Below are 22,341 nucleotides of genomic sequence, written 5' to 3'. Positions count from 1 at the left end.
GAAAAATCAGGCAAAGGATATGACCACATAATTTACAGCCTGAAAACCACAAATGGCCAAACACTATATGAACGATGCTTACTTATCAGGAGAAAACCAAATTAAAAACAATAAAATAGTATGTTACATCTTTATAGGTTTTTTTTTAACAAGATAGCATCAAATGCTATAAGGATTATGAAAAATAAAGGAACTTTAGGAATTTCTAGTAAGATTTTGTAAATATTTTGGAGAGAAATTTGGTAATTCCTAGTGAAATTAAATAATTTATATGCTATGACCGAATCAAAAATCCTCCACATATATCTACTTTAGGTCTATAAAGAGAAGTGTACAGGATATTGACAGCAACAATATTTTTAGTAACAATTACAGGTCACTTGGGTGTTGACTACTTACATAGAGGGAAAATGCATATAATGGGAATAGAACAGCCACCAAAAAAGATCAAGTGGACTTAAAGCAACATGGACAGATTTTTAGAAATTACTTTTGGGTGTAAACAAAGAATAACATCAGATTTATAACACAATGACATTTTTAGAAAGCCAATTTCCAAAGTATTCTCCCATAAACAAACAGATAACTAATGAGTGTACTTAAGATTAATTAGAAGGACATATTTTAAGGACACTAGAGTTTTCATTCTCCTGAAGGAAAGAGAAATATGAGCAATGTTGAGATATACAGAAGAGAGAGAAGTAAAAACAGAGTAAAAGAAGACCTTTAAAGAGACTGAAGCACAGGATAAGGTATATAATGAATGGCATTCTAATAGCTCTGTATGGTGACAGATGGTAGCTACACTTGTGGTGACCATAGCATAATGGATAGACTTGTTGAAACGCTAGGTTACACGCCTGAAACCTATGAAACATTTTGTGTCAACTACACTCAAATAAAAAAGATTCATGAAAATAAATAAATAAATAAATAAATAGTAAAGAAAGTGTTCATGTTTGCTCCATATTGGAGGGGTATGAGTAATTCACATGAGGTTCAAAATGAAAGTAAGAAATGAAGGAACAGATCATGTTTCCTAATATACAGCTCTATATACATCCCAGCTGAAAAATCTTTCACTACAGCAAAAATTTCTATGGGATTTTTTTCTCTGAAAAACATAATGCATTTTCTCAGGAATATTCTTTTTAAGTTTCTCATGGATTTTTGCCATTATAATGCAGTGATAAAAGTCATGATAAGTTAACATCAATCCATTCAATAACATGGTGAGGGGGTACTTATCTAACAATTACGTGCAGGAAGCCCATGAGAACTTCTGAGCGAACTTATTGGACCCATGGAGGGCACTAGGTGTGCATCTGCAAATAACTGTGAAAATGGATGTATGGATGTAAAACCCCTACACCCAGGAGACTAACTGCCTACAGAACACACAGTCAATGTTCGGCTGAATTACAAGAGCTCCTTGCTTTTAGAGAGGAAAAAAATCATTTTCTTCTACCTGCCTGCTTGTCTGTCCCAGGAGAACATTTTAGGTACAAGGAATTAGGGATGGAAAGTTCCCAGAGGGCAAAGTCCCCAAGGTTCTGGAGTTATAACTCCACCCAGATACTTCAGGAACTAACTGGAACAGCAGTATCAGTGGAGCCAGACCACTACTCCATCCTATGTAAGTTTGTGTAGAGGATGCCTGAAAGGTAGCTATAGCATGATTAAGGAGAACATGGGGTGAAGGTGGGGGGATCTCTCTCTTCAATGCAGATCTGTGCTGCATTCCATTCCTGAATCACTACTGCTGAAGTAGTCTGAAAATGGGGTAGTAGAGACTGCATCCTGTCTCAGGTCAGGAGGCACCTGTGAGAACCTATGCTCTGAGACCTTCCCTTTTGCTCTTCTCTTGCCTTTTTGGATCTTTTGCTTGGTGCTGCCAGAGATGCAGAGGGGCAGGAATTTGTCTCTAGTAGATTAATGAACAGAGGGAGTCAGGTAACTATATCATCTGGGACTCAGATTTGCAAACATGGGGGTTTCATATGTGAATACGAAAATTTAGTTTAGGGCAAAGAATCTTCTGCCCACAAATGTTTGAATCATGGCATAGGAATGAAATTTAATCTCGGGGCACCTGGGTGGCTCAGTCAGTTAAGTGTCTGAGTCTATGATCTCATGGTTCAGTTCATGAGTTCAAGCTCAGGTCATGAGTTCAAGCCCTGCACCCAGGCACTGCACTGACAGTACAGAGCCTGCTTGGGATTTTCTCTCTCCCTGTCCCTCTGCCCCTCCCTGACTTGTGTGCTTTCTCTCTCAAAATAAACAAATAAACTTTATATTTTAGGTTTAGGACAGAGATCACAGTTGGAGGGTCAGTGAGAGTCAGAAGGTTGTTCCTCCTATGTCAGCTCAATATAAAGAATTTCTAAAAGCTATTGCTGCCACAAACAGAAAGTTATGCACAGATCATAGAGGTATCTGTCACACTGGTTGGTTTAGATCAATGATGTCTGAAATGATACTTGGGAGAGAGGTCTCACAATTCTGAGTTTTGGAGTTAGGTGGTCCCTAACAACCCTTCCCCCTTTTTAAACAGGGCTTCCATAGTGCTATCCTGCAGTCTGATAAAAGTTAACTCTGCAGGGTCTCTGATTTTATCATTGTTCTTCAACCTCACTGGCTTCTTCATCCTGTCCCTACCCACAACCTGTAGTCATTAGCTCTAGGTCCTCAGCCCTAGTGCTCCACTGGCTAGCTCTGATTGCAATCCAAGATTTTAAGAGGAGAGTAGAACAGCATGGTCTCAGATACTTTACTTCTAAGGCTGAGTAGGTAGTTCAATGCTTTTTGGATAAATTATGGATTGAACTCAGAGGAACATCCAGAGAAAAGAGAAGAAAGGAAGAGTCAGTGAGTGGAAAGAACAGATAAAAAACATTCCTATGTTGTCCTCAGAAATTTCATCCTAGGGCTATAATTATCCTAAAGTTCTTCAGGAGACAAAGAGAATATGCTTCTTCTTCTGTACCTCTCCATGGATACTCATGCCTGAATTGACATTTTTTTCCATTTGGCTATACCCTCTAATGGTCATTTCAAGATATTCCTTCCTTCCATGTAATTGATTCCCAATTCCTGCCAAGAATACTCTGAATGATTGAAAATTTAAAGATTCTTGAACATGGTGAATTTGGGGGCTCTGACCTATAAGAATAAGTGTAAAAATTTTGCAAAGAGTTAGATCAGAGGGTGCAATCAAAGAGTTTTGCAAAGACTTAGATCAGAGGGTGGGCAAGATCAAAGACAAACCTAAATGACGAAAGTGGTGTTTGGAGGGAGTATTTCAAATTTGGTGGCATGAGGTTGTGCATCCTGTAGGTCATTGTGGCAAGGTCTGGGCTGTTCAGGTGCAATTAGTTATGTCTCAAACTTACAAGTGAATGTATCCAATGAGAAAAATTTAAGAAAAAGCAAAGTTCAATGAACACAGTGGCCAAGACCGGAGAAGGTCCTTTGTTAACCAACTCAAGACTGGATGTTTTTTTTTTCTATGGGTGTTTATCTTCATGAACACCTGTATGTGCAGCATCTGTCAATCCTTGTGAGTACTCCACCAAGGCACAGCATAACCACTAGACAAGAGGACCTGGATTGTTACAGTGAAGACCAAAAGGGATATAGAAAGGAAACGAAAGGACTTGAGGTAGACTTCATCACCCTCACATTATTGCAATCAGAACAATCAACTTTCATCTTGTTTAAAGACACATATCATTCTCACATTTCTATGTGCACATTCTACTTTTAAGGTTGTTTCTTCACCAAAGTTAAGAATCCTACATATATTAATATGTACCGGCAATTATTTGGCCACTGTCACACACTTATGTGGAATTGCACATTCTACTGTTAAAACTGTTTGTTCCCTGAAGCTAAGAATCCTACATATATGAATACCTATTGGCAATTCTTTGGTGGGATCAACAACCAATGAACTAAAATAACATTTTAGACAAGGTGAAAATTAACTAACATTAATTCCAGGGTATCATTTTTTCAAACTGTGATTAAAGCCAACTATAGCTGAAAATTCAGAATGGGGGGTGGCATAGAGAACTAAGGCCATGCGCCTGAGTCCTTACTTTGTGCCAGACTCTGCTACTCATTTGTGCATATTGCTAAATTGTCATGTGGTAGTCTAGGTGGTAATTAAAGAATAAAACACAAAAGGGAAGAAATTTAAGAGTACAAATTTAGAGACTCACCTTTCACAAAGTAGTTTCCAAGTAATTTCTCCTTCTCTTTAGTTGCTGCAAAGATATAAAACTTCCTTAAACTTACATTTTGAATAATTCAAACATATCTAAACAAAGCACAAATCCTCAGTCCTCTATACTGCTTAAATTGATAGGATTATCCCAGTAGCATGGCACAAAGGACAAACAGATGAATTCACGTGACTCTGGACGACTTGCTAGGACTCAAGCATGTCACCTAGGTGAGGCAAATAGTTCTAAATCCATGTGTCATGTGTCACTAGCTAATTTTTATCCTAATTTTACAGACCACTACAAGAAAGCTGTAGAAATATATGAAAAAATATGACAGCACACCAAAATGACACCATCTCCTCTGAGGTTTCAGATTTCCTCCTGAATTGTTTTGTCAGGTCCCACACCTGGCAACTTTCTTTTTCCCTCCCCCTAAGCCTTCTCTTCTTCCTGGCCATGGGGGCCAATGGTGTCCTCCTGATCACTATATGGCTGGAAGCCTCTCTGCATGAGCCCATGTACTATCTACTCAGCATCCTCTCCCTATTGGACATTGTGCTCTGCCTCACTGTCATTCCCAAGGTCCTGGCCATCTTTTGGTTTGAACTCAAGTCCATCAGCTTCTATTCCTGCTTCCTCCAGATGTACATTATGAACTGTTTCCTTGCCATGGAGTCCTGCACATTCATGGTCATGGCCTATGACCGTTATGTGGCCATCTGCCATCCACTGAGGTACCCATCCATCATCACTGACCAATTTGTAGCCAAGGCTGCCATTTTTATTTTGGCCAGGAATGTTATTTCTACAGTGCCTATTCCCATTCTCTCATCCAGACTCCATTATTGTGGGAGAAAAGTCATTGAAAACTGCATCTGTGCCAATATGTCTGTCTCCAGGCTCTCCTGTAATGATGTCACCATCAATCGCCTCTACCAGTTTGCTGGAGGCTGGACACTGCTAGGATCTGACCTCATCCTCATCTTCCTCTCCTACACCCTCATACTGCGAGCTGTGCTGAGACTCAAGGCAGAGGGTGCTGTGGCCAAGGCCCTGAGCACATGTGGCTCCCACTTCATCCTTATCCTCTTCTTCAGCACCATCCTTCTGGTCTTCGTGCTCACTCATGTGGTGAAGAAGAAGGTCTCCTCTGATGTTCCAGTCTTGCTCAACGTCCTCCACCATGTCATCCCCGCAGCCCTCAACCCCATAGTTTATGGAGTGCGGACCCAGGAGATCAAGCAAGGAATCCAGAGATTATTAAAGAAAGGGTGGTAATAAGGACAACTGGATCTCTTCATTCCTAATATAGTTTAAGTTTGAATCAAATAATGGGTAAGTCAGCTGAAATTTTATCTATGAGTTACAATTTCAAACTGGTTATTGGATATTGTGTTTTCTTTAATAAAATTTAAGTTTCATTGTAAGTTTCCTTTTGTCTCACTTTTACTTTAACAATATCCTTGACCACTTTACTTTTTTTCTCCACACATATTATCCTATACTAACAACATACAGAGATTCCATGGGTAGGTTCTGAAGTGACAAATTTAAGTTCCTGAATATACAGCTGTTAATATTTCATGCCTTTGCATTCTTGAATATACAACTGTGGATATTTGGGGGTACAGTTATGTAATGTGTAATGCATTCTTATTCTTATTTCCACAGAAGGAAGCATATTGGATACAAAGACATAGGAGTTGAATTTCAGTCCTGAATGATGGAAGATTGCTATTCATGTGTAACTGGGTCTGTAATTGGGTTGTCTTTTGAAATGTGCATTGCAAGAGAACTGGGATTTTTCTTGAATTTCTCATCTGTGAAACAATTAGCAATGAGTTTGATCAGATTTAAGAGATTCCTAAATTCTCCTCCCCAAAGGGGAGGACATTTATCTTTTGGATCCAGAGTATCATATTTTATGATATGCACAGATAGCTCTGCTAAAGAGTTAAAGATTGCAAGGATTATAATATATGATGCAGTAATAATAATTTAAATATCAAAAACATAATATCTGAACATTATTTTCATGTTAATTGTATAGTATCTAAAGATACTTTGTGTCCTGGTAATTCTTCAGATATGAATACACAAAAATAGAATATTGTTGCTGTCAGGAGCTAAAACTATGGTTAGTGGTAATACAATATGAGTTCCAAGAACATATTTTTCTCAATGGGAGAGAATGAGGAATGGAATAAGGCATATCTATATGTAGTAAGTTACCTGACAACATAAGAAAGCACTAGATAGAGAGTTAAAGGTCTGAAAGGTAAGGCTTACACAACTACACAAAAAGTTGGGTTCTTGGGAACAAATTAGGTGGTCTCATTGTGTTTCATGTTATTCATCTGTTACCCTTGTGGATAGTGAATAATTTATTTTAAAAGGTTCTTTCTAAATATAAGCTTTTGCACCTTAATAACAACTCATAAGTGTGTTTCCTTGTTTCATCATGGAAGGAAAATCTCTCAACAGTCTAATGCCAATACTGTCCCCAAAATCTAGGCCTCTTAGCCTTCATTGATTCATCCTGGGCCTACTTAAGTTTTCATTCTGCAAAACTGTCCATTTCTTGTTCTTCTCTGTCTCACAATAAAGAACAATGAATTGGTATCTCACTCCTCTTCTTCTAGATACCATTATGAGCTACTATTGGAAAAAAGAACAAACACCAAAAACAGGTACTGACATAATTAAGAATCAATAGTTTAAAGAACATAATCAACATTTTATTGGGAAAAATATAACTATCAAAAGTAAAAAAAAAAAAAAACAAAGACAAAACAATGTCAATATCCAATTAGGTTCATGCCATAGATAACCTTTTTCTTTGTTACTTGAAAAAGAGCTCTCCACAATCTCATTCTCTCACACATTTCAACCTTAAAAAATTATTTGGTTTAAAATACGACTTACGGGCTCTGTGCTGACAGCTCAGAGCCTGTAGCCTGCTTCAGATTCTGTGTCTCCCTCTCTCTCTGGCCCTCCTCCATTCATGCTCTGTCTCTGTCTCAAAAATAAATAAACATTAAAAAAATTAAAAAAAAAAAAGGGGGGGTGCCTGGGTGGCTCAGTCGATTAAGCGTCCGACTTCGGCTCAGGTCATGATCTCCCGCTCTGTGAGTTCCAACCCTGCGTCAGGCTCTGTGCTGACAGCTCAGAGCCTGGAGCCCGCTTCAGATTCTGTGTCTCCCTCTCTCTCTGGCCCTCCCCCGTTCATGCTCTGTCTCTCTCTGTCTCAAAAAATAAATAAACATTAAATTTTTTTTTTAAATACGACTTAAAAAGTGGAAAAACATTCCATGATTATGTATTGGAAGAAAAAATATTGTTAAAATGTTGATACGACCCAAAGCAATCTACATATTTAGTGCAATTCCTATGAAAATAACACCAGCATTCTTCACTGAGCTAGAACAAACAATCCTAAAATTTGTATGGATCCAGACAGGACCCCAAACAGCCAAAGCAATCCTGAAAAGGAAAACCAAAGCTGGGACATTGCAATTCTGGACTTCAAGCCATATTAAAAAGCAGTAATCATCAAGACAGTATGTTACTGGCAGAAGAACAGACACATCAATCAATAGAACAGAGTAGAGAACCCAGAAACAAACCCACAAATGTATAGCCAACTAATCTTTGATAAAGCAGGAAAGAATATCCAATGGAAAAAATACAGTCTCTTCAGCAAATGGTGTTGGGAAAACTGGACAGTGACATTTAGAAGAATAAACTTGGACCACATTTTTACACTATACACAAAAATGAACTCAAAATGAATGAAAGACCTAAATATAACACAGGAAGCCATCAAAATCCTAGAAGAGAAAACAGGTAACAACCTCTTTGACCTCTGCCACATCAACTTCTTACTCAACATGTCTCCAGAGGCAAGGGAAACAAAAGCAAAAATGAACTATTAGGACTTCATCAAGATAAAAACCTTCTGCACAGCTAAGGAAACAATCAGCAAAACTAAAAGGCAACTGAAACAATGGGGGAATATATTTGCAAATGACAAAACAGATAAAGAGATTGTATCCAAAATCTATAAGTAATTTATCAAACTCAACACCCAAAAACCAAATAATCCAGTGAATAAATGGGCAAAAGACATGAACAGACACTTCTCCAAAGAAGACATCCAGATTGCTAAGACACACATGAAAAAATGCTCAACGTCACTCATCATCAGGGAAATACAAATTAACACCACAATAAGATACCACCTCACACCTGTCAGAATATGAACAATTCAGGCAACATCAGAAGTTGCTGAGGATATGGAGAAAGAGCAACCCTTTTGTAGTGCTGGTGGGAATGCAACCTGGTGCAGCCACTCTGGAAAACAATATGGAAATTCCTCAAAAAAATTAAAATAGAACTACCCTATGACCTAGCAATTGCACTACTAGGTATTTATCCAAAGGATTCAGTTATGCTGTTTTGAAGGGGCCCATGCACCCCAATGTTCATAGTAACACAATCAACAATAGTCAAAGTATGAAAAGAGCCCAAATGTCCCATTGACTGATGAATGGATAAAGAAGATGTAGTATGTATACATATGTGTATATATGATGAAACATTACTCAGTGATCAAAAAGAATGATATCTTGCCATTTGAAACAACATGGATGGACCTTAAGTGTGTTATGCTAAGCAAAATAAGCCAGTCAGAGAAAGACAAATATCATATGATTTCACTCATATGTGGAATTTAAGAAGTAAGACAGATGAACATAAGGGAAGGAAAGCAAAAATAATATAAAAACAGAGAGGGAGACAAACTATAAGAAACTCTTAAATACAGATTACAAATTGAGGGTTGCTGGTGGAGTTTTGGATGGGGGGATGGATTAAGCAGGACACTTGCTGGGATGAGCACTGGGTGTTATATGTAAAGTGATGAATCTCTAAATTCTTTTCCTGAAATCATTATTACACTACATGTTAACTAAGTTGGATGAAAATAAATTTAAAATTAAAATTAAAAATAATAATAAAGTGCATGTAACTGGATACAAACAGAAAAGTCTTACAAATATGATATAATGTGCTAATGTGAAGTTAAACTACTATCTCTTAGGAACTAATAAAAGTTTACTAGTTTAAATACTATCATATATTAACATCTGCTCATCAAGGGACCAAAAACTTTCAGGACTAATCGCCACCAGGGTCATATTGCATAGCAAACCAAGATCTCTCCAATTAGCTGTTAGAAAACTTGAACATTGAATGCATGAAAAGGGCTACATCAGGGGATTTAAAGCATATACCACCCAAGACTGAGAAAATTTGACATGTGTTGTCTTCCAAACTAGACAGTAAAATCTTTACATTTAAAACTTATATTTTTGAAAGTTTTACATTGTTGTGTTTATATGCAACTTTTACACATTTATGGCTCACATCAAAGCAGTATTGACAGATCCATTTGAGAAGTTCAAAAGATTAATGACGGCTTTATCCCACTAAAATAATTGATACTAAAATAGTGCTGTCCAATGCGAACCACATCCTTAATTTTAAATGTTTTAGTCACCACCGTAAACTATAAAAAGAAACGTTAAATTGAACTTAATTATGTGTTTTGTTGAATCCAATATCTAAAACATAATTTCAACACATAATACATACAAAAGAATTTAATACTAACATATTTTACATTCGTTTTATGTATGCTAGGTCTTTGAAATCCAGTGTGTATTTTACATTTATGTTGACAAAGTACAGCATCCGTTCATGATAAAAATGCCCAGAAAACTATATTTATAGGGAAATATCCTCAACATAATGAAGGCTATCTGTGAAACACCCAGAGCTAACGTCATCCTCGACAGGGAAAAACTGAGAGCTTTTGCCCTATGGTCAGGAACAAGACAGAGGTGTCCACTCACCACTGTTATTTAACTTAGTACTGGATGCCCTAGTCTCAGAAATCTGACAACAAAAAGAAATAAAAGGCATCCAAATCACAAAGGACTGATGTCAGAACAAAGGCAAAAGAAAAAGTTAAATTTTTCTTTCAACTTACAGGCCACTGATAAGTCCTTTAGACATGCAGAGTCACCTTTCTCTAGAAACTCAGCTGCCTTAGTGTTGACACTTTGCTAAGAGCAAAAGGCAATCTTAGCTTAACATTACCCCAACCCCCACGATCTTGTGAGTCTACTTTAAACATATAGAAATGCCTTTGGAAACTTGCTTTACCTCTACACCCCAAGATGTATGTTGGCAAACATCCTCCAAGCAAAGGCCCACTGATACGTATCTGAAGGGTCTCTGTCTGAGGGTTTATTAAACAGCAATAAATGACCTTTTTCCAACAATACCTAGACCCCTCAGTGTCCTGGAAACCTTGTTTCCAAAATAGAGACCTGTGCTCTCCCTATTTGAAGTTATACAATCAGTCACCCATCACGACCCCAGTGCAGCTCTTTCTGCCCATGGGTACTATCCCTGTGCTTTAATTAAACCACCTTTTTGCACCAAAGACATCTCAAGAATTCTTTCTTGGCCACTGGCTTTGAACCCCAACATTTCCACATCAAGAAGAAGTAAAACTTTCACTATTTGCAGATGACATAATTCTCTATATAGAAAACCCAAAAGACTCCACCAAAATATTGCGAGAACTGAAAATCAGATTGAGTAAAATTGTAGGACACAATTCAATGTACAGTGTTATATTTCTGTACACTAATATAGAAGCAGCAGAAAGAGAAATTAAGGAATCAATCTCATTTACAATTGCACCAAAAATAATGAGATATCTAGGAATATACCTAAGCAAAGAGGTGAAAGACCTGTACTCTGAAAATCATAAAATATTGATGAAAGAAACTGAAAATGACACAAGGAAATGGAAGTGGAAATGAGCATTCGATGCTCATGGATTGGAAGAAAAAATATTTTTGAAATGTCTATATTACCCAAAGCAACATACAAATTTAATGCAATTCCTATCAAAACACTAACAGCATTTTTCATAGAGCTACAGCAAATAATCCTAAAATGTGTATGGAACCACAAAGTACCCTGAATAGCTAAAGCAATCTTAAAAAGAAAACCAAACCTGAAGGCATCACAATTCCAGATTTCAAATTACATTACAAAGTTGTGGTGATCAAAGCACAAAACTGGCACATAGATCACTAGAACAGAACAGAAAACCCAGAAATGGACCCGCAACTATAGGGGCAATTAATTGTCAACAAAGCAAGAAAGAATATCCAATGGTAAAATGACAGTCTTTTCAACAAATGGTGCTGGAAAATGGACGGCAATATGCAAAAGAATGAAACTGGACTACTTTGTTGCATCATGCACACAAATAAATTCAAAATGGATAAAAGACCTAAATGTGAGACCGGAAACCATAAAAATACTGGAGGAGGAAACAAGCAGTAACCTCTTTGATGTCGACTGGAGCAATTTCTTACTAGATTGGTCTTCTGAGGCAATGGAAACTAAAGCAAAAATAAAACTATGGGGACTTATCAAAGTAAAAAGTTTCTGCATAGCAAAGGAAACTATCAACAAAAGTAAAAGGCAACAGATGGATGGGAGAAGTTATTTGTAAATGATATATCTGATAAAGGGTTTATATCCAAAATCTATAAAGTTTCAAACTCGGGGCGCCAGGGTGGCTCAAATGGTTAAGTGTCTGACTCTTGATTTCAGCTCAGGTCATGATCTCATGGTTCATTGAGCCCCACATCCACACTGTCGGCATGAAGTCTGCTTGGGATTTTGTCTCCCTCTTTCTATGCCCCTCCTCTGCTTTCTCTCTCTCTCTCTCTCTCTCTCTTTCAAAATAAATAAATAAACTTTATAAAAACTCAACACCCAAAAAATAAATAATCCAGTGAAGAAATGAGCAGAAGACATGAAGAGACATTTTTCTAAAGACATCCAGATGGCTAATAGACACATGAAAAGATGCTCAACATCACTAATCATCAGAGAAACACAAATCAAAACCATAGTGAGACACCACCTCACAGCTGTCAGACTGGCTAAAATTGGGGCATCTGTGTGGCTCAGTCAGTTAAGCATCTGACTCTTGGTTTTGCCTCAGGCTATGACCCCAAGATCCCTTAGACTGAACCCTGCATCGGGCTCTGCACTGATTTTGGAGCCTACTTGAGATTCTCTCTCTCACCCTCTGCCACTCTCCCTGACTGAAGCTCTCTCTCTAAGTAAAATTTTTAAAAATTTTAAGGGGTACCTAGGTGGCTCAGTTGGTTAAGCATCCAACTCTTGATTTGGGCTTAGGTCATGATCTTGTGGATCCTGAGATCTAGCCCTGTGTTGGACTCTGCACTGGCAGCATGATTTCTGCTTAGGATTCTCTCTCTATCCCTCTCTCCCTGCCCTTCCCTCACTCTCTTCCTCTCAAAATAGGTAGATAAACTTAAAATTTTTTAAATATAAAAATAATAAAGTAGTAACTTATATTCACCTAGGTTATTTTTTAAAGGTCACATTAAATGGTATAAGGAATGTGAAAATACACTTCAGAAATTTCTAGTGAGATTTTTAAATATTTTGGAGAGATATTTGGTAAATCCTAGTAAAATTAAATATTTTTGTATGCTATAAGTGGAAACACAAACCACTCCTACACACATTCTAAGGACTCTAAGAGAAGCATACAAATATATTAACAGTAACAGTATTGTTAAGAGTTAATTGTAAGTCATTTTGGTGTTGTTGGCTACTTACATAAAAAAGGAAAATACATATCATGGGAATTGAACAGCAATCAAAAAGAATGACTTACACAGAACAACATGGACAGTTGTTAAAATTTAGTGTTGAGTGAACACAAAGAATAAGATCAGATTTATGATCCCATATCATTTATAAAATCCAATATCCAAATCATCCTCCAATAGATGAACATGTAGTTGCATAAGCATACATGAGATTAATTAGAAAGACATATTTTAAGAACACTGGAGCTTTCACTTTTCTAAACAGAAGAGAAATAGGAGTGAAGTTGAGATATGCAGTTGACAGAGAAATAAAAATAAAGCAAAATAAAGCCTTTAAAAAGACTGATGCTGATGGCACACCATCACCCTTGGTCAGGGGTACTGTAATTGTGTTCTACGGTGGTAGAACACAGGTGGTAGGTGGTAGCTGCACCTGTGGTGAGAACAGCATAACTGTATACACTCGTTGAATCACTATGTTGTACAGCTATTAATGCAACATTGTGTGTCGGCTGTAATCAATTTTTTTTAAATGAAAAATAAGAAAGAAAAAGAAACTAATGACGTTTGCTCCCATAATTTGAGGATGTGAATAATTCACATGAGTCTCAAAATGAAAATGAAAAATAAATTGTGTTTCCTAGATTACAGTTGTAGATACATCCTATTTGAAAAGTCTTTCGATACAGCAAAAGTCACTGTAGGATTTTGACTTTGAAAAACACATTGCATTTTCACAGGATTATTTTTTATATTATTTTTATTAATTTAAATTTTAGTTAACATACAATGCAATATTGGTTTCAGGAGCAGAATTCAGTGATTCATCACTTACATACCAAACCCTGTGCTCATCACAAGTGCTCATTTTAATACCCATCACCTATCTAGCCCCTCTTCCACCCACCAGCAACCCTTAGTTTGTTTTCTATCACTAAGAATCTCTTTTGGTTTGTTTCCCCTCTTCTCTTTTTCCTCCACTTTCCATGTGCTCTACTGTTTTATTTCTTCAATTCCATAAAAGCGTGAAGTCATATGGTATTTGTCTTTATCTGGTTGGCTTATTTTCTTAACATGATACATTCTAGCTCCATCCACATCATTGCAAATGGCAAGATTTCACTCTTTTTAATGGCTGGGTAATATTCATATATATATATATATATATATATATATATATATATATATACGCCACATCTTGTTTATCCATTCATCAGTCAATGGACATTTGAGCTCTCTCCATAGTTTAGCTACTGTTGACAACGCTGCTATAATTATTGGAGTGCATATACCCCTTTGAATCAGCATTTTTGTATCCTTTAGGGAAATACCTAACAGTACAAATGTAGGCTCATAGGGTAGTGCTCTTCTTAGTTTTTTGTGGACCCTACATACTGTCCTGCAGAGTACCTGCAACAGTTTGCATTCCCACTAACAGGGTAAGGGAGTTCCCCTTTCTCTGCAACCTTACAAACACCTGTTGTTTCCTGTGTCGTTAATTTTGGCCATTCTGATAGGTGTGAAATGGTGTCCCATTGTGGCTTTGGTTTGTATTTCCCTGATGATGAGTGAAATTGAGACTGTTTTTATGTGTCTGTTAGCTGTCTGGATGTATTCTTTGGAAAAGTGTCTGTTCATGTCTTCCTTCCATTTCTTAACTGGGTTGTTGTTTTGAGGGGTGTTAGGCTTGATAAGTTCTTTATAGATTTTGGATACTAACCCTTGTGCCCTCCATGGGTCCAATAAGCTCACTCAGAAGTTATTATTGGCTTCGTCCACATGATTGTTAGATAGATACCTCCCAAACCATACTATCAAATGGATTGATGTTAACTTATCATGACTTGTATGATGGCATCATAATGATAATAATGCTACAGTAACTTGAAAAAAGAATCTCCTTGCTTTTATAGAGAAAGAAAATCATTTTTTTCTCCAACCTGCCTGCTTGTCTGTCCTAAGAGGATCTTTTAAGAACAAGGAAGAAAGGATTGGAGAAGTTCCCAGAGGGTAAAATCCCTTAGGCTCTGGAGTTATAACTACACCCAGATATTTCAGGAACTAACCAGAACTCCGATATCAGTGGACCCCAGCTTCACATCCTCTGTAAGTGAGTCTGGGTATAGAGGGTGCCTGAGAAGCAGCTATACCAAGATTAGCCAGAGCACTGGGGATGGGAAGAGGAGACACCTTTCTCTTCCATCAGATCAGTGCTCCTTTCCATTCTGGAGTCAGTACTGCTGAAGTAATCTGAAAACAGGGTAGTAGAGACTGAACCCTGTCTTACATCAGGAAGCACAAATGAGAACCTGTGCGAAGGGACTTTCCCTTCTGCCGCCTCTTGCCTTTTTGGGTCTTTTGCTGGGTGGTACCAGAGAGGCAAATACGCAGGACTTTGTCCACAGGAGATGAATGGGAATGGGAGCCTGGAAAGGGCATTATCTGCAGCTTAGTTTAGATGATTTGGAGTTATCAACTGTACATATTGAAACACAGGGACTTTAGGGCAAAATATCTGCCTACAAATGCTTGAATCATGGTGGAGGAATTAAATTAAATCTAGCTAACATTAGAGGTTGAAGACAGAGACCACAATTGGGGATCAGAGGGAGTAATAAAGTAGTTCCTCAGATTAAGCTCAATCTAAAGAATTTCTACAAGCTATGCTGTAAAAACAAAAAATTATGCCCAGAAGATAACTGAGGTACCTGTCACTGGTTGCACTCAATAATTTCGTAAACAATATTTGGGAGAAATGGTTCAAGTTCTGTCTGAGTTTCTGGAGTTATGTGGTCCTGACAATACTACTACTACTACTACTACTACTAATAATAATAATAATAATAAACAGTACTATCGGACACAACATAAAAGAAAACTAAGAAGAAAATTGCACTCAGAGCAGTGAAACCAGGAATCAAAATAGTAAGTGCAAGGAAAAAAGAGATTCCAGATTTCTGGGAAAGTGCCTGAGGATTTTATGGGCATGTGCATGGAGATGAGAGAGAGAAACCTAAAAACATATAAAACAAAATGCCAGATAAGATATGTATTTCTACATCACTTTGGTGACACAGGAAACAGATGTATTCATATAGTCACTGGCTTTAGACCTAACTTCCATTTCTTCCACATCCAAACCCTACTAATTAAACTGTGAAAATATACACAATATCAATGAATTTCAATTTGCCCATTTCAAAAGATAAATTGTTAAAATGGTCAACTTAACCTACGTACTTCAGAATGTTATGAGTCACACATGAAATATGTTTAAAATTCATCTCCAAATTGCCAGTCATTACTAACTTATTCTATTAGCAAGAGAAAAAGAATTGGAAAGCCATCTAAATCTCTTCTACTTATCATGTGAGAGCCATGCCTGGCAGGTGCCAGCTGCACAAACCCTTGCTTAGGAAAGCAGAGGATCAAAGAGAATAGAGGAACCCTGGAAGGGAATGCCTTATTCCCCCTCTGAGAGTAAGTCCCAGACACTAACAGGGTCTCCTGATGCAGAGAATCTAACAGCAGCCAGGTGAGCAAGACTGGAACTGCCACTGGGGAACAGAAAATCCTAACTGGAACAAAAAAAACCCCTATTTGAACCACCCCAAGAAAAAAATTACTAAAGGTATGAAAATATCATTCATCTTTGAGTTCACAGTTTTATTGTAACTTCCCTCATTGCCACCCTGTCCCCATTCCAACACTATTTCTCCTCCATCAGATTCAGTTATCAAAAACATTCATTGTATCATGCATGAAGCTGTTTTCTTTTTTATAGAATTGATGGGGTAAACACGTTATCATACAATTTTTCATGAGATCCAGAGGAATCCTAGAAAATGCTCCAACCCAACTGTATTAAGCAGGAAGATCAGTGTAATACAGTAGTGGGTGGTTAAGGTTGTGAGATATAAATTCCCTTTTTGGTAATGTGATATTATAACATATCTCATTACATGCTAAATAACTCGAAAGGGATGAAGTCCTAGGATATTTCAGTACAGTTAGACGAAGTGGTAAAAGTTCCCAAATTAATATGCAATTTATGTTGTATAGTGAGCCTAAAGAGTAATAAACAGGGAAGTACTTAAAACCTCTAATGAAAAAGTGTTTCTAAACCCATAAAGTAATGGTTTAACAGAGTCCTTGGTGCATGTAGACAGATTAGCTACAATGGACTGAGAGATTTGAAGTACCCCACAAAGACCTGATCCTTACCTTTGACCAGACTACAGCCATCTTTCAAATCTCTTTCACCATTCAGGGGGACAACCATATTGGAATCCTTCACCCTTAATGTAAAGGAGAGAAGCACCTCACTATATTTACATTGTTTCAACAGCCAATGTCCCTTGTACCTTGTCCCATATCAGAGTTACTCAGCCTCTCCTTCACTCTCCTACTAGTTTGTCAAGACCTGTCATTTGTTCTTATTATTACTCATTGCCCCCTGAATGGTTTCCTTTTACCTCCTGAGAGTAAGGACAGTGTCTTTTTCAATGTTGTGATCCTAGCACCTAACAGAATGCCAGGGGAGGATGTTAAGTGATAAGAGAACATGGCAACATTGAATTGTGCTTGGAAACAGAGAAATGTGTACCTGATCATTATACTGAAGATGGAAAAATAAAATTAAAATGGGATGCAAATCTTTAAAGTTAAGACTTCATCACACTATTGCAACCAGAACAGATTTTCACCTTTTCTGATAGCAGGTATGGGTCTCACATAGCTATGTGAAATTTCTCCTTTTCCTTTTAAGTTTCTTTCTTTCCAAAGTTAAGAATCCTACAAATGTGAATGTGTATAGAGGAGGAAAAATCTGACTATTTGGCAAGATCCTCACCTACCTCATTAAATGACTGTTTACAGATTATGAAGATTAAGTACTTTATCTGCAGGGCATCATTGTTTAAATCTGTAATTAATGCAAACTACAGCTGAAAACTCAGAACAGGAGTGGCAGGGAGAGCTAGGGACACTTATCTGAATCCCAATTTTGCCAGGCTGTACTACTTGCCTGCATATATTATTACACTTCAGTTATCATGTGGTAGTCTATACGATAATTAAAGAATAAAACACAAAAGGAAGACTTATAAGAACAATTTGGGACACAACAGTCCAAAAGTAGTTTTCTAGGCAATTCTCTCCTTCTCTTTAGTTTCTGCAAAGAAATAACATGTTTGAACAAATCAAACATGTCTAAACAAACCATATATCCTCAGTCCTCTATACTGCTTAAATTGTTAGGATTATCCCAGTAGCATGGCACAAAGGACAAACAGATGAATTCACATGACTCTGGATGACTTGCTAGGACTCAAGCATATCACCTAGGTGAAGCAAATTGTTCTAAATCCATGTGTCATGTGTCACTAGCTAATTTTTATCCTAATTTTACAGACCACTACAAGAAAGCTGTAGAAATATATGACAAACTATGACATCACACCAAAATGGCACCATCTCCTCTGAGGTTTCAGACTTCCTCCTGAATTGTTTTGTCAGGTCCCACACCTGGCAGCTCTGGTTGTCCCTGCCACTCAGTCTCCTCCTCTTCCTGGCCATGGTGGCCAATAGTGTTCTCCTGATCACCATATGGGTGGAAGCCTCTCTGCATGAGCCCATGTACTATCTACTCAGCATCCTCTCCCTGCTGGACATCATACTCAGTCTCACTGTCATTCCCAAGGTCCTAGCTATCATCTGGTTTGACCTCAAGTCCATCAGTTTCTATGCCTGCTTCCTCCAGATGTTCATCATGAATGGCTTCTTTGCCATGGAGTCCTGTACATTCATGGTCATGGCCTATGACCGTTATGTGGCTATCTGTCACCCACTGAGGTACCCATCCATCATCACTGACCAATTTGTAGTCAAGGCTGCTGTCTTTATTTTGGCCAGGAGTAGTATTGTTACAATGCCTATCCCCATTCTCTCATCCCGACTCCATTATTGTGGGAGAAAGGTCATTGAGAACTGCATCTGCACCAATATGTCTGTCTCCAGGCTCTCCGCATCTGCACCAATATGTCTGTCTCCAGGCTCTCCTGTGATGATGTCACCATCAATCGCCTTTACCAGTTTGCAATAAGCTGGACTGTGCTAGGATCTGACCTCATCCTCATCTTTCTCTCCTACACCCTCGTACTGCGAGCTGTGCTGAGACTCAAGGCAGAGGGTGCTGTGGCCAAGGCCCTGAGCACATGTGGCTCCCACTTCATCCTTATCCTCTTCTTCAGCACCATCCTTCTGGTCTTCGTGCTCACTCTTGTGGTGAAGAAGAAAGTCTCCCCTGATGTGCCAATCTTGCTCAACATCCTCCACCATGTTATCTTCTCAGCCCTCAACCCCATTGTGTATGGGGTGCGAACCCAGGAGATCAAGCAAGGAATCCAGAGATTATTAAAGAAAGGGTGCTAATAAGGACAACAGGATCTCTGCATTCCTGAGTTTTGAATCAATAATGGGTGAGGGGGTTGAAATTCACATCCACGAGTTGCAATCTCAAAGTGGGTAAATTGGATAACGTGTCTTCTTTAATAAAACTTAAGTTTCATTGTAATTTCTTTTTTTTTCTCACTTCTCCCTTAGAACTATCATTGACCCCTTTTGATTTTCCCCCAAAATATCCTATTTTGACAAAATACTGGGAATCCTGGGGGGACAGGTTCTGAAGTGAGAAATTTATGTTCCTGAGTATACAGCTGTTAATATGTCATGCCTCTGGAGTTGAATATACAACTGTGGACATTTTGGCTTACAGTTGTATAATATGTAATTCATTCTTATTCTTATTTCCACAGAAGGGAGCATATTAAAGACAAAGACATAGGCGTGAAATTTCAGTCCTGAATGATGGATCATTACTGCTGATCCTAATTGGGTCTCCATTTGGGTGGTGATTCAAAATGAGGTTTGTAAGAGGACAGAGTTTTTGGATGGATTTGTCACTTGTGCAACAATTAGCAATGTATTTGATTAGATTTGAGATACTCATAAATTTTCCCCCCCAAAGGGTTTGTGCTTTGGACGTTTATCTTTTGGATTCAGGATGTCAAAATTTATGGTATCAAAATACAGTTCCTCTGATGAGTTAAAGATTGCAAGAATTGGGCGCTTGGGTGGCTCAGTCAGTTCAGCATCTGATTCAGTCTCAGGTAGTGATCTCATGGTTCGTGAGTTCCAGTTCCACATCAGGTGAGCTTGAGCCCCGCTTCAGGTGAGCTCTGGTTATCACTCTTTCCCTCTCGCTCTCTCTGCCCCTCACTCACTTGCATACGCTCTCTCTCTCAAATAAAATAAAAACTAAGAAAAAAAAGTTTGCAAGTGTTCTTATGTATCGTCCTGTAATAATAATTTAAATATGAAAAATATAATATCTGAACATTGTTTTCATATTAACTGTACAGTTTCTAAGCACTAGATAGAGACTTAAGGTTTGAATTGTAAGTCTTGCACAACTACCAAAAAAAAAAGGGGTCTTTGGGAACAAATTAGGTGTTCTCGTTGTGTTTCATGGTATATACTCATTGGCTACCCCTGAGAATAGTGAACAATTTGTTTTAGAATATCCTTGCTTTTTAAATTTTTTTTAGAGACAGAGAGAGACAGAGCATGAGCAGGGGAGGGGCAGAGAGAGAGGGAGACACAGAATCCGAAGCAGGCTCCAGGCACCGAGCTGTCAGCACAGAGCCTGATGCAGGGCTTGAATTCACGGAGTGTGAGATCATGACCTGAGCTGAAGTCGGATGCTTAACCGACTGAGCCACCCAGGCACCCCAGAATATCCTTTCTAAATATGAGCTTTTGTGCCTCAATAACAACTTATCAGTGTGTTTCCTTGTTTAGACCATGGAAGGAAAATCTCTTAACAGTCTAAATCAATACTCTCCCCAAACCTGGGTCTTTCAGCCTTAACTGAGCACCTGGATTCATCCTTAGACTACTTAAGCTTTCACTCAGCACAACTCTGTCTGTTTCTTCATCTTCTCCATCTCACAGTGAAGAATAATAAATTGGTGTTTCATTCCTCTGCTTCTGGATATCACTATGAGCTACTATTTGAAAAATAAACCTGTACACACATAATTAAGAAATAATAGTTAAGAGAAGCCTGGGTGGCTCAGTTGGTTAAGCATCTGACTCTTGATTTAAGTTCAGGTCATGAACTCACGGTTTGAGGGACTGAGCCTCCCATATGGCTCTGCATTGAGAAGTCTGCTTGGGATTCTCCCTTTCCTTTTCTCTCTCTGTCCCTCCTCTCCTCATATGCTCTCTCTCTCTCTCGCTCTCTCTCTCTCTCATTCTCAACAAATAAAAAAATAAATACAATACCATAGAATACTTAGAAGTACATAATCAACATTCTATTTAGGAATAATATGTTTCTCAAAAGTAAAAAAAAAAAGTCAAGATCCAGATAGGTTCATACCATAAATAACCTCTTTCTTTGTCACTTGAAAAAGAACTCCCCAAAATCCCATTCTCTTGCACATTTAAACGTTAATAAAATGACATGGTTTAAAATGTGAATAACTGGATAGCAACAGGAAGGTCTTATGAATATGAAGATATAATGTGCTAAAGTAAATTTATCCTACTATCTCTAAGGAGCTAATGAAAATCTACTAGCTCAAACACTATCATATATTAACATCTTCTCATCAAGGAACTAAAAACTTTCAGGACTAATCTCTACTAGGGTCACATTGTATAACAAACCCAGAGCTCTCCAATTAGCTGTTAGAAAACTTGAACATTGAATGCATGAAAAAGGCTACATCAGGGGATTTAAAGCATATACCACCCAAGACTGAGAAAATTTGGCATAAGCCATGTCTTCCAAAGTAGACTAGAAAAATCTTTATATTTAAAACCTATATTTTTGAAAGTTTTGCATTGTTGTGTTTATATGCAACTTATACACATTTATGGCTCACATCAAAGAAGTACTGACAGGGGCGCCTGGGTGGCGCAGTCGGTTAAGCGTCCGACTTCAGTCCGGTCACGATCTCGCGGTCCATGAGTTCGAGCCCCGCCCCGCGTCAGGCTCTGGGCTGATGGCTCGGAGACTGGAGCCTGTTTCCGATTCTGTGTCTCCCTCTCTCTCTGCCCCTCCCCCGTTCATGCTCTGTCTCTCTCTGTCCCAAAAATAAATTAAAAAAGTTGAAAAAAAATTAAAAAAAAAAAAAAAAAGAAGTACTGACAGATCCATTTGATAAGTTGAACAGATTAACGATGGCTTTATCCCACTAAAATAATTGATACTAAAACAGTGCTCTCCAGGACAATGTGGGCCACATACTTAATTTTAAACATTTTAGTAGCCACATTAATCTATAAAAAGAAAATAAACAAACTGT

At 38.0% G+C, this 22,341-nt stretch overlaps 2 protein-coding genes across 2 annotated transcripts; both read left to right on the top strand.

The window, feature by feature from the left end:
• Positions 1-4,527: 4,527 nt before the first annotated feature.
• On the top strand, positions 4,528-5,507 carry LOC144613065 (olfactory receptor 56A3-like). Its single transcript, XM_078433972.2, has one exon. It carries the CDS (start codon positions 4,560-4,562, stop codon positions 5,505-5,507), a length of 948 nt encoding a protein of 315 aa, XP_078290098.2. The 5' UTR covers positions 4,528-4,559.
• Positions 5,508-18,416: 12,909 nt separating this feature from the next.
• Positions 18,417-19,399, top strand: LOC132676728 (olfactory receptor 56A3-like). The gene is made up of 2 exons (XM_060628748.1): positions 18,417-18,985; positions 19,021-19,399. Exons 1-2 carry the CDS (start codon positions 18,417-18,419, stop codon positions 19,397-19,399), a joined length of 948 nt encoding a protein of 315 aa, XP_060484731.1.
• Positions 19,400-22,341: the final 2,942 nt, after the last annotated feature.

The sequence above is a fragment of the Panthera onca genome, chromosome D1 (assembly GCF_046562875.1).
Source record: "Panthera onca isolate mPanOnc1 chromosome D1, mPanOnc1 haplotype 2, whole genome shotgun sequence".
Classification (NCBI taxonomy): Eukaryota; Metazoa; Chordata; class Mammalia; order Carnivora; family Felidae; genus Panthera; species Panthera onca.
This window is presented reverse-complemented; position numbering and strand designations above follow the sequence as displayed.